Genomic DNA, 15,009 nt, shown 5'->3' on the forward strand with positions numbered 1-15,009 from the left:
AAGAAATCTGATGAGGTTCAACAAGATCGAAGAATCCCATGCACCTCTACGGACTAGGGACTGAATGGCTAGACAGCAGTTCTGCAGAAAAAGACCTAGGGGTTACAGTGGACGAGAAGTGTGCCCTTGTTGCCAAGAAGGCTAACGGCATTTTGGGCTGTATAAGTAGGGGCACTGCCAGCAGATCAAGGGACGTGATCATTCCCCTGTATTTGACATTGGTGAGGCCTCATCTGGAGTACTGTGTCCAGTTTTGGGCCCCACACTACAAGAAGGATGTGGAAAAATTGGAAAGAGTCCAGTGGAGGGCAACAAAAATGATTAGGGGGCTGGAGCACATGACTTATGAGGAGAGGCTGAGGGAACTGGGATTGTTTAGTCTGCAGAAGAGAAGAATGAGGGGGGGATTTGATAGCTGCTTTCAACTACCTGAAAGGGGATTCAAAAGAGGATGGCTCTAGACTATTCTCAGTGGTGGCAGATGACAGAACAAGGAGCAATGGTCTCAAGTTGCAGTGGGGGAGGTCTAGGTTGGATATTAGGAAAAACTTTTTCACTAGGAGGGTGGTGAAGCACTGGAATGCGTTACCTAGGGAGGTGGTGGAATCTCCATCCTTAGAGGTTTTTAAGGCCCGGCTTGACAAAGCCCTGGCTGGGATGATTTAGTTGGGGATTGGTCCTGCTTTGAGCAGGGGGTTGGACTAGATGACCTCCTGAGGTCCCTTCCAACCCTGATATTCTATGATTCTATGATGAGGGGGTTGGAGTGCAGGAGGTGGCTCCAGGCTGGGATTGAGGGGTTTGGAGGGCGGGAAGGGGGTCTTACCTCAACCAGCTCCCGGAGGCAGTGTCATATCCTGCCTCCGGCTCCTACGTGGAGGCGTGGCCAGGCGGCTCCGCACACTGCCCCGTCTGCAGGCGGTTCCTGGCCAATGGGAGCTGCGAGGGTGGCGCTTAGGGCAGGGGCAGCGTGTGGAGCCCCCTTGATGCCCCTACGTGTAGGAGCCAGAGGAGGATATGACGCAGCTTCTTGGGAGCCGCATGGCGTGGTGGCTAGCAGGAAGCCTGCCAGCCCTGCTGTGCGGCGCCGCCAACCAGACAGTCAACGGCCCAGTCAGCAGGTGCTGACTGGAGCCATCAAGATCCCTTTACGACCGGGTGTTCTGGTTGAAAAACAGACACCTGGTCACCCTACCCCCATCCCAGCGCTGTGTACCAGGGCCCCGCACTCGGCCTCCTTTCCCCGGTCCTAGCGCTGCAGGCCCGGGCCCCGCACTCAGCCTCCTTTCCCCGGTCCCAGCGCTGCGGGCCCGGGCCCCGCACTCGGCCTCCTTTCCCCGGTCCCAGCGCTGCTTTTATTATTCCCATGGGAGAAGAACTATGCGGTGGTAGAGGAGGCCCTTGGGTAAAGTGGGTTTGTGATGCCTTGCGTTACTACGTCCTCGGAGACCCATTCACGCTGGTCACTGACCACGCCTCGCTCCAGTGGCTGGCCAGAATGAAACATCATAATATGAGGATAATGCGCTGGTACTTGGCACTACAACTCTATGCTTTTATGGTTCGCCATAGGGTGGGGAAGGACCATGCAAATGCAGATTTTTGGTCCTGCCTGGGAGGGGCCAGACGTAAGGGGTGTGTGTGTGTAGCGAGGCAGTGTGGTTCCCCACCACCCCAGGGAGGGACGAGCCTCTCCAGATACCAAAGTGGACGGAGCCAGTGAACCCTGCACCCGCCCCCCAGAGGTCAAGGCACAGGACAGGAAGTATAAAAGCCCAACCCCACAGCTCATTAGAGACGTGGCTGCTGCTGGAGGTGCCAGATGCCTGTTGTCATGGAGTGTGGGGGAGTCAGGGCCCTGCACCCCTCTTCCTGAGATTCACCGTGACTCTCAGCCAGCCAGTAAAACAGAAGGTTTATTAGATGACAGGAACACAGTCCCAAGCAGAGCATGTAGGTACAACCAGAACCCCTCAATCAAGTCCTTCTGGGGGGTTTAGGGAGCTTAGACCCCAGCTTGGGGTTCCCTGCATTTTACCACCCAGCCCCAAACTGACAACAAAACCTCCTCCAGCGGCTCTCTTCCTCCTCCCCCCAGCTCCTCCTCTTCTTTGTTCAGTCTCCCGGCCAGGTGTCACTTCTCCCAACCCCTCTCCTGGCTCAAGTTACAGATCAGGTAGCTTCCTTCAAGGGAAATCCCCCATCCCCAATGCAACCCCCCTGCAACATTCCCAGGTCAAATCCACCCCGCTCCCTGCTCCGGAGGCCCCAGCAATTGGCGGCTGACCCGAGGACTGGCCAGACCAGCCGATGCCTGATGCCGACCCGAGCCCAGAGAAGCAGTCAAGCCTGCCCTTCGCAAATTACCCAGAGGAGCTCTCAAACTTATTGCTCGCCGGTTGCCCTGAGGAACCCATGGTGCTTGACCCCTTGGGAGACACCGTCTGGATGCAGATACCTCTGCGGGGGAGTCAGGAAGTAGCCCGGGGGCAGCTGACCCTCGTCTGGCTGCAGCACTGCCAGAGCCAATGTCAGTGTGTTGCGGTCAGGATCCCCAGACACAGCAGCAGGTCCTCTTCCACTGCTAGGGTCCTGGGCTGGGACGCAGTGGAGTGGGTGGCCCTGCATCCCCGCTGCCACCCGTGTGGGTGGCCGTCTCCCGCTCTTGCAGGCCCTTGGAACCAGGGCTGGGGCCTATTGCTTAACTGTTTGCTCAACCCCGCCTGAGCCACTGACCCTTTGCTGTCCCGCCCTGACCCAGGGCAAGGGCCCGCTCGTTATATAGCAGCTACTCAGCTCCGAGGACCGGCGCGCGGGACTCACTACTGCCCGCCAACCGGACGTAATCCTTGGTTGTGCTTCTATCGTGGGCCATGAGACCCCGTGGCCAGACTAGTTCCCCCACCCAAATGAACGGACGTAGCGAGGCGGTGTGCTTCCCTGCCGCCCCGGGGAGGGACGAGCCCTGGCCGAACCCTTCTACAGCTGTCTACACTACTACTTCTATCAGTATAAGGTATGTCGCTCAGAGGTGTGAATAAGCCACCTCCCTGAGCTAAATCATTTACAATGACATAAACACCGGTGTGGGCAACCTCTCGTGCCAACGTCGTTATCACTGCTCATTGGGGGTGTATTAATCAAGCTGACAGGAGAGCTCTCTCCAGTTGGCTTCAAGTGGTTAGAGCTGCACTGCTGTAAGCTCTCTAGTGTAGCAACAGCCTAAGTGGTTTCAAAACAGAGCTCGATCAGTTGATGGAGGGGATGGCATGAGACGGCCTGCAATGGCATGTAGCCGATCTGCGACTGCTAGCAGCAAATGTCTCCAATGGCCAGAGATGGGACACTAGATGGGGAGAGCTCTGAGTTACTACAGAGAATTTTTTCCCAAGTGTCTGGCTGGTGGGTCTTGCCCACATGCTCAGGGTCTAACTGATGGGCATATTTGGGGTTGGGAAGGAATTCTCCCCCGGGTCAAATTGGCAGAGGTTTTTTTGTCTCTCTGCCACATTGGGGCACGGGGTCACTTGCTGGTTTGAACTAGCCAGAGTCAATGGTGGATTCTCTGTCACTTGACTGGAGGACTTTGGTAACTCAGCCAGAGGTCCTGGGTCTATTACAGGAGGAGCGAGTGAGGCTCTCTGGCCTGCGAGGTGCAGGAAGTCAGACAAGATGATCACGATGGTCCCTTCTGGCCTTAAAGTCCAGGAGTCATCTGACCAGGATAAACGTAGCTCAGTGGGGAGGGCTGGATTCATATCCCAGCACCTGCCTGGTCCCTGGGGGGGGGGGGGGGGGGGGCGGCACTTTGACAGCCCAGCTCGCCGCACTCAGGGATTTGATGGCACTTTGGAGAATCAATCCTTAATCAGAAAGGTCCACATAGCCATCACTGGGGGAGCTACGGCCCTTGCTGAGCTCCCTGTCCCTGGGCAAACTGGGCCCTAGCCCCAGGCAGGAATTGAATGCACAGCCCTTGGCAGTCGACTTCAGGGCCTCTTAGCTGCTCCCCTAGCCCCCTTGTGGCCAATCTGGGCACCCCCCAGAAGGAAGCACCAGCACTCCCAAGCGGAGTGAAGCAGCATTGCTGAGAGTGAGGGCACGGCTCCCTACAGGCCAGTAGATGCCAGCCACCAGCTCAGGCTGGCCCCTTGCGGGAGGTCAGCCTGGTGGAACAGTGCCAGGGCCTGAGCCCGCAGTACCCACCACTCCCCTCCCCCCACAGCACCCCCTCCTGCCCCTGCCGACACAGCAATTCCAGATGCTCGCAGGTTGCAGGTGGATTTTAGAGACTTGGACACATCAGTTGGTAACAGGCAGCCCCGCTCCCCCTGCCCCTCCCTCTCTGCAGCACAACTGGGGGAGCTGCCCCCCCCCCGCCACAGGCCTTGCCTCAGGAGCTGCCCCCACCTCACACAGGTAGCAGGAGGAGAAGGAACCTCTCCCGTCACTTGTCCCCAGCCAGGGCGGCCTGGGGCTAGAGCTTAGGGCCAGTCCCCTCCCCCTAAGTCAGCACAATTAGAGGGTGGGGTTCCCAAGGCCCACGGCCCCCCCTCTTGTGCTGTGAAGGGCTCAACTCAGCGCCAAGTGCCCAGCTGGGCGACAGCACTGCAGCCACAGTCTGGGGGCAGTGCCAGGCTGAGAACTGCTTGCTGGGCATTAGGAGAGTGGGGATAACCCCATGGGGGATCAGCAGTGACCTGCAGATAAACCAGCTACAAGGCACCAAACCCAGCTCACACACCCATGTAACAGGGGCTGCAGGGTGCCCAAGGGCAGCACTAATGTGGAAGCGGTGGAGGGGGGCATGGCAGCGGCTCTGGGCTCCTTGGCCTGGCTCAGGCGGGGAGGGCAGAGCCCATGGATAAATATCAGTTTATTGGCTACAGAGCATGGGAAGTGAGGACGAGGAGCACGGGGGCGCCAAGCACAGACGGACAGACAGACGGATGCTGCCAGCTCACTCCAGCCCAGGCCCTGGGGCGGTCGGCACAGCCCCCTCTGGCAGCACCCTGCTGCTCCCCGGGCCTGGCACAGCCGCTACTGGGAGAAGATGCCCTTGAAGCGGATCTTGTCCTCATTGTCCTTCTGGCGCAGGCGCGTCTCCAGGCTGCGCAGCTCCTTGGCCACCACGGGGCCCAGTGACGGGTCCAGTGCCAGCACCTTGTCAAAGTCGGCCTGGGCCTCGGCCGTATTCCACACGGCGGCATGCGCCTTCCCCCGCTTGAAATAGGCCTTGACGTTGTCTGTGGGGAGAGAGCACGGGGCGGTGCCCCTCAGCCCCGACTCACAACCCCCTGCTATCCCAGTCCTGGGCTCCCCCACACAGCCCTACCGGTGCCCCTCAGCCCCGACTCTCAACCCCCTGCTATCCCAGCCCTGGGCTCCCCTCCCACCCCACAGCCCTACCGGTGTCCCTCAGCCCCGACTCACAACCCCCTGCTAACCCAGCCCTGGGCTCCCCTCCCGCCCCACAGCCCTACCGGTGTCCCTCAGCCCCGACTCACAACCCCCTGCTATCCCAGCCCTGGGCTCCCCTCCCGCCCCACAGCCCTACCGGTGCCCCTCAGCCCTGACTCACAACCCCCTGCTATCCCAGTCCTGGGCTCCCCCACACAGCCCTACCGGTGCCCCTCAAACCTGACTCACAACCCCCTACTATCCCAACTCTGGGCTCCCCTCCCCCCCTACAGCCCTACCGGTGCCCCTCAGCCCCAACTCACAACCCCCTGCTATCCCAGTCCTGGGCTCCCCCACACAGCCCTACCGGTGCCCCTCAAACCCGACTCACAACCCCCTACTATCCCAACTCTGGGCTCCCCTCCCCCCCACAGCCCTACCGGTGCCCCTCAGACCTGACTCACAACCCCCTACTATCCCAGCCCTGGGCTCCCCCCCGCACAGCCCTACCAGTGCCCCTCAGCCCCGACTCACAACCCCCTGCTATCCCAGTCCTGGGCTCCCCCACACACAGCCCTGTCAGTGCCCCTCAGACCCGACTCTCAGCCCTCTGCTAGCCCAGCCCTGGGCTCCCCCACACACAGCCCTGTCAGTGCCCCTCAGACCCGACTCACAACCCCCTGCTATCCCAGTCCTGGGCTCCCCCACACACAGCCCTGTCAGTGCCCCTCAGACCCGACTCACAACCCCCTGCTATCCCAGTCCTGGGCTCCCGCCCACAGCCCTGTCAGTGCCCCTCAGACCCGACTCTCAGCCCCCTGCTATCCCAGTCCTGGGCTCCCGCCCACAGCCCTGTCAGTGCCCCTCAGACCCGACTCACAACCCCCTGCTATCCCAGTCCTGGGCTCCCGCCCACAGCCCTGTCAGTGCCCCTCAGACCCGACTCTCAGCCCCCTGCTATCCCAGTCCTGGGCTCCCGCCCACAGCCCTACTGGTGCCCCAAAGTCCCGACCTGCAGCCGCTGCTGTCCCAGCCGTGTCCCGCACAGCTCCTTACCTTCGTACTTATTGAGGATGGAGGAGCAGTGGTCCAGCACCTCGTAGTATTCGTGGCACAGCAGCTTGCACTGGCAGTAGTTCAGCAGCAAGGGGGTGATCTTCTGGTCCAGCTGGATCCAGTCTGGGGAGCCCGGCTGCTCCTGCAAGGGGGGAGGGGAATGAGGAGCAGGCACAGGGGGAGGGGGGAAGGCAGGGGAGACCTGGGGCTGGATCCTGGCAAATCAGTGGGCTTGGTGCGGCCACTAAGGCAGAGGCGCCTGCGGTGGGGGATTGTGGAAATATTGTCATGCACTATGTGCGTGACTCAGTTTCCCCACCCACTCCGCAATGGGGGTGAAAGGGTTAATTCCTCCTCTAGGACGGAGTGGCTGGGAGTCACGTGACCAGCGGTAGGCCTCAGCCAGAGCCCCTGCACTACCAACTGCAGAGCCAAGGGCCGGCCCAGAGAGGGGACAGACCCAGCAGGAGGCCGGACTAGGAACCAGGCTCAGAGACATGGGGCAGCGAGCATCCGACAGACACCAGGAGGGCCCTTGACATAGGGGCTGCAGTTTCTGCTCATCTGGATGTGACGTAGGCCTGGCTGCCCCAAGGCATGACCGGGCGGCCCTGGGGCGTCGCTCCCCGGAGGCAGAGCAGACTGATCTCAGCAGGACTCGGTGCCGGAGCTCATGGGGAAATGGGACTGGAGACGAAAGCCCCATCCCTGAGCTGTGGAGGGCTCGGTGCTAACGGGGGCTCTCCCAGGAGAGCGTGTGGAAGGAGGCATGCCAGGCCCCTCGGGGGCAGGTGGGTGGGAGTGGCCTGGAGCAGCCGCTGAGCCAGCTCCCCGCACCCCCCGTGGTCGGGGTCAGCATCTGGGGACGTGGTGCCCGCTTGGGGCATCGCTCACCTTCATCTGCAGGTTCTTCAGGCAGGCGATGGCATCGTAGTACTTGGCGGCTGCCTCGGTCACCTTGCCCTGACGATAGAGCTCGTTGCCCTCCTCGTGGATCAGCGGAACAGCCTGCATCTTCTCCTCGTCCGTCATGGCCCACGGGTCCTGCCGGTACGAGCCGGGCGCCTCCACCTGCAAGATTGTGTCAGTGGAGGAGAGCCTGGTCCCGCCCCAGGCCCGGGGTACCGCGCCCATCCAGAGAGCGCCCAGACCCAGGGCCGGCTCCAGGCACCAGCTTGTCAAGCAGGTGCTTGGGGCGGCCACTGCGGAGAGGGGCGGCACGTCCAGTTATTCAGCGGCAATTCGGCGGATGGTCCCTCACTCTGGCTCAGAGCGAAGGACCTTCCGCCGCAGATCATGATCGCGGCTTTCTTTTTTTTTCTTTGGCTGCTTGGGGCGGCCAATACCCTGGAGCCGGCCCTGCCCAGACCCCATGTACTACGCCCATCCAGAGAAAGCCCAGGCACCTCGTCCATCACCCCACCTCCATCCCCTGGACCCATCCCCAGGCACCACACCTGGCAAGGGAAGAGCCCCAGCCCAGTCCAGCCCCTGGCACCACTCCCCAATTCTACCACCCCCTCCCCACAGCGTCCCCACCTCTCAGGGACCCCGTTTCCAGCTGGGGTCTCCCACCCCTCAGAGTCGCCCCATCCCCAGGTCAGGGTCTCCAGGCCCTCGTCACCTTCAGCATGTCGATGGCGAAGATCAGGGGCTGGGGGTTCTGCTGCAGGTCATCCAGGTCGGGGTAGCCCAGAGAGTGGTGCTCATGCATCTGGGCGATGCCACAGCAGTGCCGCTGTCCCTCCAGGGGGTCCTTTCCCGCCGCGATGTTCCGCAGGCTCTTCGCCACCAGCGGGTACAGCACCACATGCTGGGAGGACAGGGTATCAGCGGGGGAAAGGGGGGTCACACAGGAACCTGGGGCGCAGGCTGAATGCAGGAATTGGTGGTACTGACCCTGGGCACCTGCCCACTCTGTGTGGCCTCCTGTGGGGGAGGGATCATTCTCTTCCCTGGGGCCGGGAGCTCAGGGCCGAGGTTCATCACTGTGCCAGCTGGGTTGGAACCAGACCCATTAATAACGATGGACTGGAATCAACACCCACAAATGGAGGCGACCCAGCAGAGACACGGGAGCCCAGTAACTCCTAACCACCAGCCCAGGAAGGCGCCTGGCTGGGGCTGGGCACAGACGGGAGGAGCTGGGGCTGCAGGGAGGCATACCTGGTCTGCATTGCAAGGCTCTGCCAGCTACGAGAGCGAGAACATCAACCAGCAGAGCTGCGCTGGCAGAACCCCCGGCGCAGACATGAGAGCCGCTGCCTGCAGAGCATGTGGTGTTTGGGAAGGTTGGGTCGCTGTGGTGACAGATCTTCCCCTGCTGCCTTTCATCTGGCCAACGCGGTTAGACTGGTGCTCTACAGTACAGAGCCCTGGCCGGTCCGGCTATAATCGCTGCATGCTCGGGTCCCCCCCAGGGCTAAAAGCCTCCAACAGATCTCGGCTGGACTAGCTCCTGGTGAGTCTGAAGGCCGAGAACCCTTGAGGCCGTATGGCCTGCCCTTGTGGATGGCTCTGCCCAGAGCCTGGCGAAATCAAAGGCTGCTCCCCAGAGAGACTGTCTCAAGGCTGGGGTTACAGCACAGACAACAGAATTTCCTCATGGGGGGCCCTGTGTCACACAGGAACTTGGTCTGTATCCCACCCCCCAGGAACAGTGCTCGGAGAGGGGATGCAGGGAGCTGTGGGGCCAGCAGGAGTAGGAGGATACCTTGGTGTCACACAGGAACTCAGCCTGCTCCCCGTCCCGCATGGTGCTCAGGATGGTCTCCCACACTGGCAGCTTGAATTTCTTGCCAATAATGAGCTCCATGGGCTTCCCGCGGGCACGGCTGTCATCCAGCACGCGGTGCTCCCCGTCGGACAGCATGGTGCGGTAGTGGAAAGTGGCCTGGGTAGGAGATCGAACGTGGATGAGGTTGTTCTACACCCCACCCAGCACAACAGGGCTCCATGGGCCAATGACTGCTCGCCGAGACCCACTGGCCGTGATGGGGCAGGGAGGCTCGCGTTGGAAGGTGTGTGCACTAGCGATGGGATTCTCAGCTGTCACTGACAACCCCCAGTGACGGTGTGACGAAGTGGGGATTTTCCCTTGTTATGTTGTATGTGAGCCTATGTGAGTGTCATAACTATAAAGGGAAGGGTAACAGCTCTCCTGTGTACAATGCTATAAAATCCCTCCTGGCCAGAGACACCAAAATCCTTTTACCTGTAAAGGGTTAAGAAGCTCAGGTAACCTGGCTAACACCTGGCCCAAAGGACCAATAAAGGGACAAGATACTTTCAAATCTTGGTGGGGGGAAGGCTTGTGTTTGTGCTCTTTGTTTTGGTGTGTTTGCTCTTGGGACTAAGAGGGACCAGACATCAATTCATGCTCTCCAAATCTTCCTGAACAAGTCTCTCATATTTCAAACTTGTAAGTAACAGCCAGGCAAGGCGTGTTAGGTTTGTCTTTGTTTTCTCAACTTGTAAATGTTCCTTTTGCTAGAGGGTTTACCTCTGTTTGCTGTAACTTTGAACTTAAGGCTAGAGGTGGTCCTCTGAGCTCTTTGAATCTGATTACCCTGTAAAGTTATTTTCCATCCTGATTTTACAGAGATGATTTTTACCTTTTTTCTTTAACTAAAAGCCTTCTTTTTAAGAACCTGATTGATTTTTCCTTGTGTTAAGATCCAAGGGGAGTGGATCTGGACTCACCAGGAATTGGTGGGGGAAAGGAGGGGAGATGGTTAAATTCTCCTTGTGTTAAGATCCAAGGGTTTGGATCAGTGTTCACCAGGAAATTGGTGAAGTCGTCTCTCAAGGCTACCCAGGGAAGGGAGTTAGTACTTGGGAGCAGTGGCAGCAGACCAGATCTAAGCTGGTAGTTAAGCTTAGAGGTTCTCATGCAGGTCCCCACATCTGTACCCTAAAGTTCAGAGTGGGGAAGAAACCTTGACAGTGAGTCTTACTGTTTTGCATGAATGCTGTGTGTGCCTCAGTTTCCCTGTGTATTGCACCAATGCCTAGGTGGTGGGAATAAGGGGGTGTGACTTTTGAGGGGGCTGCTCCAGCTGCCTGAACCGATGCTATAGCCACCCCTTCGTAACCTGAGACCCAGGATTGGGATGTGACCAGGTGACTCTTGGCCCAGGAAGCGAGACAAAGGCCAGAGGAGAAGTAAGGGGCAGGGCAGGGGCCAGGCAGCTGGAAGTGAGTAGGTCTCGGCTGGCTTGGGGCGCAGAGGGAGGGCGAGAACCCTGGCTCTGGGCTCCCATCCCCGCAAGATGGACTTGGCTGAAAGTCACTGATTTCTGTGCTACGCTGTGTTCCTGTCGCCTAATAAACCTTCTGTTTTACCGGCTGGCTGAGAGTCACGTCTGACTGCGGCGTTGGGGTGCAGGGCCCTCTGGCTTCCCCAGGAGCCCCACCTGTGCAGACTCCTGCGGGAAGCGCACGGTACGGAAGGGGATGCTGAATGCTCCGAGGTCAGACCCAGGAAGGTGGAAGCCGTGGAAGCTTCTTGCCCTGGAGACAGTCTGCTTAGAGAGAGGAGGCTCCCCCGGAGTCCTGACTGGCTTCATATGGAGTCGTTCCAGAACATCGCCACGGTGACTCCACGACATGGGGCCATGCTCCTACTAGTCCATTAGATAGGAGATGGGCCCTGGCAGGAACAGGGTCACCCAGCGCACCCCTCTCCTGGGGGCTGTCGTGTGCCCAGCTTGGGGACGTGTGCTCCTGGCAGGCCCCTGCTACATACCACGTCCAGCCCTGCTCACCCACTGGACTGGGGCGCGCTGCACGGCCCTGACCTCCCGGGCAGGACACGGGGGCATCAGCCTGAGCTCTGCCAGCCCTAACGGGCTCCCCTACCCTGGGCTACTCTGTCCCCACAGGGCCCAGGCACCGGGGCAGGCCCAGTGCCCAGCCCTGCCCATACTGGGTGGACAGGCCCATGCTGCCCCCAGGGCTCTGGCTGCCGTTCCCCCTCCCAGATCCAGGCCCTGGAGAATGTAAAGAGGAAGCGACCCTACCAAAATATACCCCTCCCCCCTGGCCCCGCGCGCCACTGCCCCACCCCAACCAGAGAAGGCGGGGCCCGTCACTGCTGGAGCTCGGGCCACGCCCCCCGGATAGAACGTCACTGCCCCGCCCCCTCGAGGAAGGCGGGAGGGCGGGCAGGCAAAAAAGCTTTCTGAGTGCCCCGCCCCACCAGCGTGGCTGGCCAATCAGCACGCAGGAGCGGTTGTATGTCACTGACAACATCACCAATAGAAGCGCGGTGCTGGAAGGCGGGGCACGTCACCATAGTACCGGCTCATTGCCGCATGCGCAGTCACCACCGCAGCCCGTGACAGCGCCGCCGGATTCTGCCAGGCAGGCGCCGCTAGGTCCCTCCTAACGGTCTGTTCCCGCCGCGCATGCGCGCCGTAGCCCGGCCCCGCTCTGTCCCGAGGGGGTGGGGCAGCTGGTTACCTTGGTGCCGTCGCGGTAGTCGGGCATCGGACCCCGGCCCTCCTGCACCAGCCGCTTCACGATCCCGTCGGCCCGCAGCTGCGCTGCCTGATCCGCCATGATGGCTCCCGCACAGCGGCTTCTACCTACGCCGCCGACTCGGACAGCTCCGGGGCTTTCCGGAAGGGCTCGGCTACTTCCGGAACCGCTCGGCCATTCTCGGAACCGCTCGGCTTCAGCTGGCGGGCGCTCGGTTATTTCCGGAATGGCTCTCCTGGCGGCGGGAGGTCCGCGCTGCAGCGAATGGAAGAGCGGGGGGGAGGTGCTTAGCCTTGTTCACTCTGAAGCCTACTGACCACGGGACTCTGCCTTGTGCCCCTGACCTGTGCTAGCCCTCCCTACCCATCTCACCCTACCAAGCCCACTGTCTTGCCCCCCACCCTGCCATGGGTCTGTGGGGTTAGGAGTCCTAGCTGGGGCATTTTGCAAGATAGGAGCTTGCTACTACTGCTCCCAGCTAGAGGAGCTGGTAGTTGGAGAGCGAGGCCATGGGTTGGAGCCCTACCCAGGGAGAGGTTGTGCATAGTGGGAGGGGTGCTTGTGCCCAGGGCTTTGTACAGGATGGCAGAAGTCACTGCAGAACCACCTCTAAACTGTGACACGCACCCACTGGGTGTCCATGGGCTCCCCAGCAGTGAGGCGACTCTGCCGCTTTGCCCTATCTCTGCAAACCACAATTGGAGGATGTGACTGGGGTCTCAGGGGGCCAGGCTGCAAAGAATGGGGCAGATGAGCTCCAAAACTGGTGGTTATTTTAATAATTAGATTCACCAATCCAGCAACAAAACAGCTTCTACAATACCTTGCTGGTTACCCAGAAGCCAAAAACACAGTTCCCTTAAAGCAACCCAGCCTTGAGCACCCACCCAGACACCCAAGTCAAATATGATGAGGATTACTGAAAATCTTGTTCATCATAGAAAAACTTCTACCAATCCCAAAGCATTGTACACATCACCCACCAGGTCAACAAATATTCCAGATCTTTCCCAAATACATGCGTGCAGCCAATTCTTATTAACTAAACTAAGATTTATTAAAGAGAAGAGAGAGAGAACTGGTTAAAAACTTATTTTACATACAGGTATGAATAAAATTCTTATGTCAGTTTCATAGGAGAGATTTAGAGTTGTAAAAAGTTCTTTCAGAATTAGTCCGTAGATTTCAGTCCCATGTCCAATATCAGGGCAATCCAGATAGGACTGGAGACTTCAGTCCTGTGACTCCAAATTCCACTGATGAAGCTTAAGCAGATCTGAGATAACAGGATCAGGGCCCTAGGCGTTCTTTTTATAGTTGTCTGGCAGCCTCCTGACTGTGCAGTCCCTGGGTGAAGAATAGTGTCTTTGAACTAACCTATTTCCTAATATCGCCAATAATTAGCTACATGGATTAACAAGGCAACTGTCCATCTCCCACCATTTACAGGTAGCTTACTACATACTTTGAAGAGAAATGAAGGCAGTGATATTACTACATTCACAGTTCATCTAAATGTTAACGTCTCCTTTTGATCTCTGAATTAATGGAATACAGTGATAGGCGCCATTTGGTTACATTGTCAACCTCTAACAATATATATGTAAACACACAAAACCCACAATCATTATCTACTAATATGTCTCTAAAGGTTTGTCGGAGAATAACAGAGTTCTCACTCTTTTGGTTGGGTACAGCAAAGTCAGATGCTTTATTTTCTCTTGCAATTGCGTAGAGGGAGAGAGTGCACTAGGACACAGGGTCTCCCCCTCCTAGGCAGGTCTCTCCACAGGTCAACAATTACAGCAAGCATTTATACCTTTTGTTACAGACAATAATAAGCAACAGCTGCATTTTGTTTATACGTAGGTCATCCTGATATCTTATTTTTCTCACTTATTTAGAGTCTAGTCTACATTCCATATTATCTACACAAGGTCGCAACAACTTCTCACACAGTTCTTTCCCACTCGCCTCCCACAATCCTCGCTTCTACAAATCTCGCGTTATTAGGGTTACAGTTAGCCTGACTCTTGCTAACAAACTGTCATGCATTGCAATCCCCTGCCCGTCAGTTCTTTCTCTGCTGCCACAGGTTGAATCTGGGTCATTGAACCTGCCAGTTGTGTAACCCTTTCTGGCCCTGTGTCACAGAGGACTTTTGAAATCTTAACAAGAAGTTGTGTGAGGGGCGGGGACCTCGTGTCAAGAAGCAGGCCCTGCAGCACAGCCGGTTTCTGGGCACCCTAACGAGCACAGGCTGCCTGAGTGGCTACATGCCTCGTTGGTGGGAAGAGTCAGCCGGCTGTCTCTTAACCCCAGCAGCAGCTGCAGTTTGGCTGTGGTAGCGCCTGCACCTGCATGTTCCCAGCTGTGCCCTGCTCCCGCCCCCATTGCCTCACTCCAGGTAACCCAGCCCCAACTCTGCCCCTGGCAACCAACTCCTGCTCTGACCACCTGGCACAACTAACTGCCCACATCCCAGGCTCTGATGTGCCCTACTCAAATATGCTCCAGTTTGCCCCTCAGACCATTGTCACAATTTTAGGGTGCAATCAAGACCAGGGTGCCTTGGATGCTCTGCTGCTGTGCCTCTGGGCCTGGACACCAACTGCCAGCAGACAATCACGCAGTCCTTGGAGCGTCTGTGTAAAACTGTTAGTCTTTAAGGTGCCACCAGACTCCTTGTTGTTTTTGTAGATACAGACTAACACGGCTACCCCCTGATACTTGACACTGTGCAGCTCTAGGTCAGCGCTCTGACCCCGGCAGCCTGCCTGCCACCCAACAGCCCCCCCGCCCGTCTCAGCCAGCCTTGGTCACTACTAGCGGGGTGACCACTCCCAATTATGTTACTACAGACATTTCACAATGACACTCATCGCCAGCGTGTCCCAGGCTGTCATGAAAGGCCTCACTCGTTCTGCTTTTCTAATACACTTGTAGACAAGCCCTGGGGTCAATTGCCTATCGCTTGAAGCTCAGCCCCCTATGAGAGGCAATCCCCCCCCGCCCCCAGTTTGATGGCTTTGTTTCACTTTTGTGGAACTGTACCTTCATTGTCTCTACATG

The 15,009-nt window shown here is 58.3% G+C and overlaps 1 protein-coding gene across 2 annotated transcripts; it reads right to left on the bottom strand.

Annotated features, from left to right (window-relative positions):
* Window positions 1-1,898: 1,898 nt before the first annotated feature.
* On the bottom strand, window positions 1,899-12,065 carry AIP (aryl hydrocarbon receptor interacting protein). 2 transcript variants are annotated; one of them, XM_054027111.1, is made up of 6 exons: window positions 11,920-12,063; window positions 9,170-9,349; window positions 8,081-8,269; window positions 7,351-7,527; window positions 6,457-6,598; window positions 1,899-5,246 (listed from the first exon to the last, which is right to left on the bottom strand). In XM_054027111.1, the coding sequence occupies exons 1-6, from the start codon at window positions 12,016-12,018 to the stop codon at window positions 5,041-5,043; spliced, it is 993 nt and encodes a 330-aa protein (XP_053883086.1). In that variant the 5' UTR covers window positions 12,019-12,063; the 3' UTR covers window positions 1,899-5,040. The 2 variants fall into 2 exon arrangements, with proteins under 2 accessions (XP_053883086.1, XP_053883087.1); XM_054027112.1 differs by having other exon boundaries at window positions 5,072-5,246; window positions 6,465-6,598; window positions 11,920-12,065.
* Between the last annotated feature and the right edge of the window lie 2,944 nt (window positions 12,066-15,009).

Source organism: Malaclemys terrapin, chromosome 4, assembly GCF_027887155.1.
Source record: "Malaclemys terrapin pileata isolate rMalTer1 chromosome 4, rMalTer1.hap1, whole genome shotgun sequence".
Classification (NCBI taxonomy): domain Eukaryota; kingdom Metazoa; phylum Chordata; order Testudines; family Emydidae; genus Malaclemys; species Malaclemys terrapin.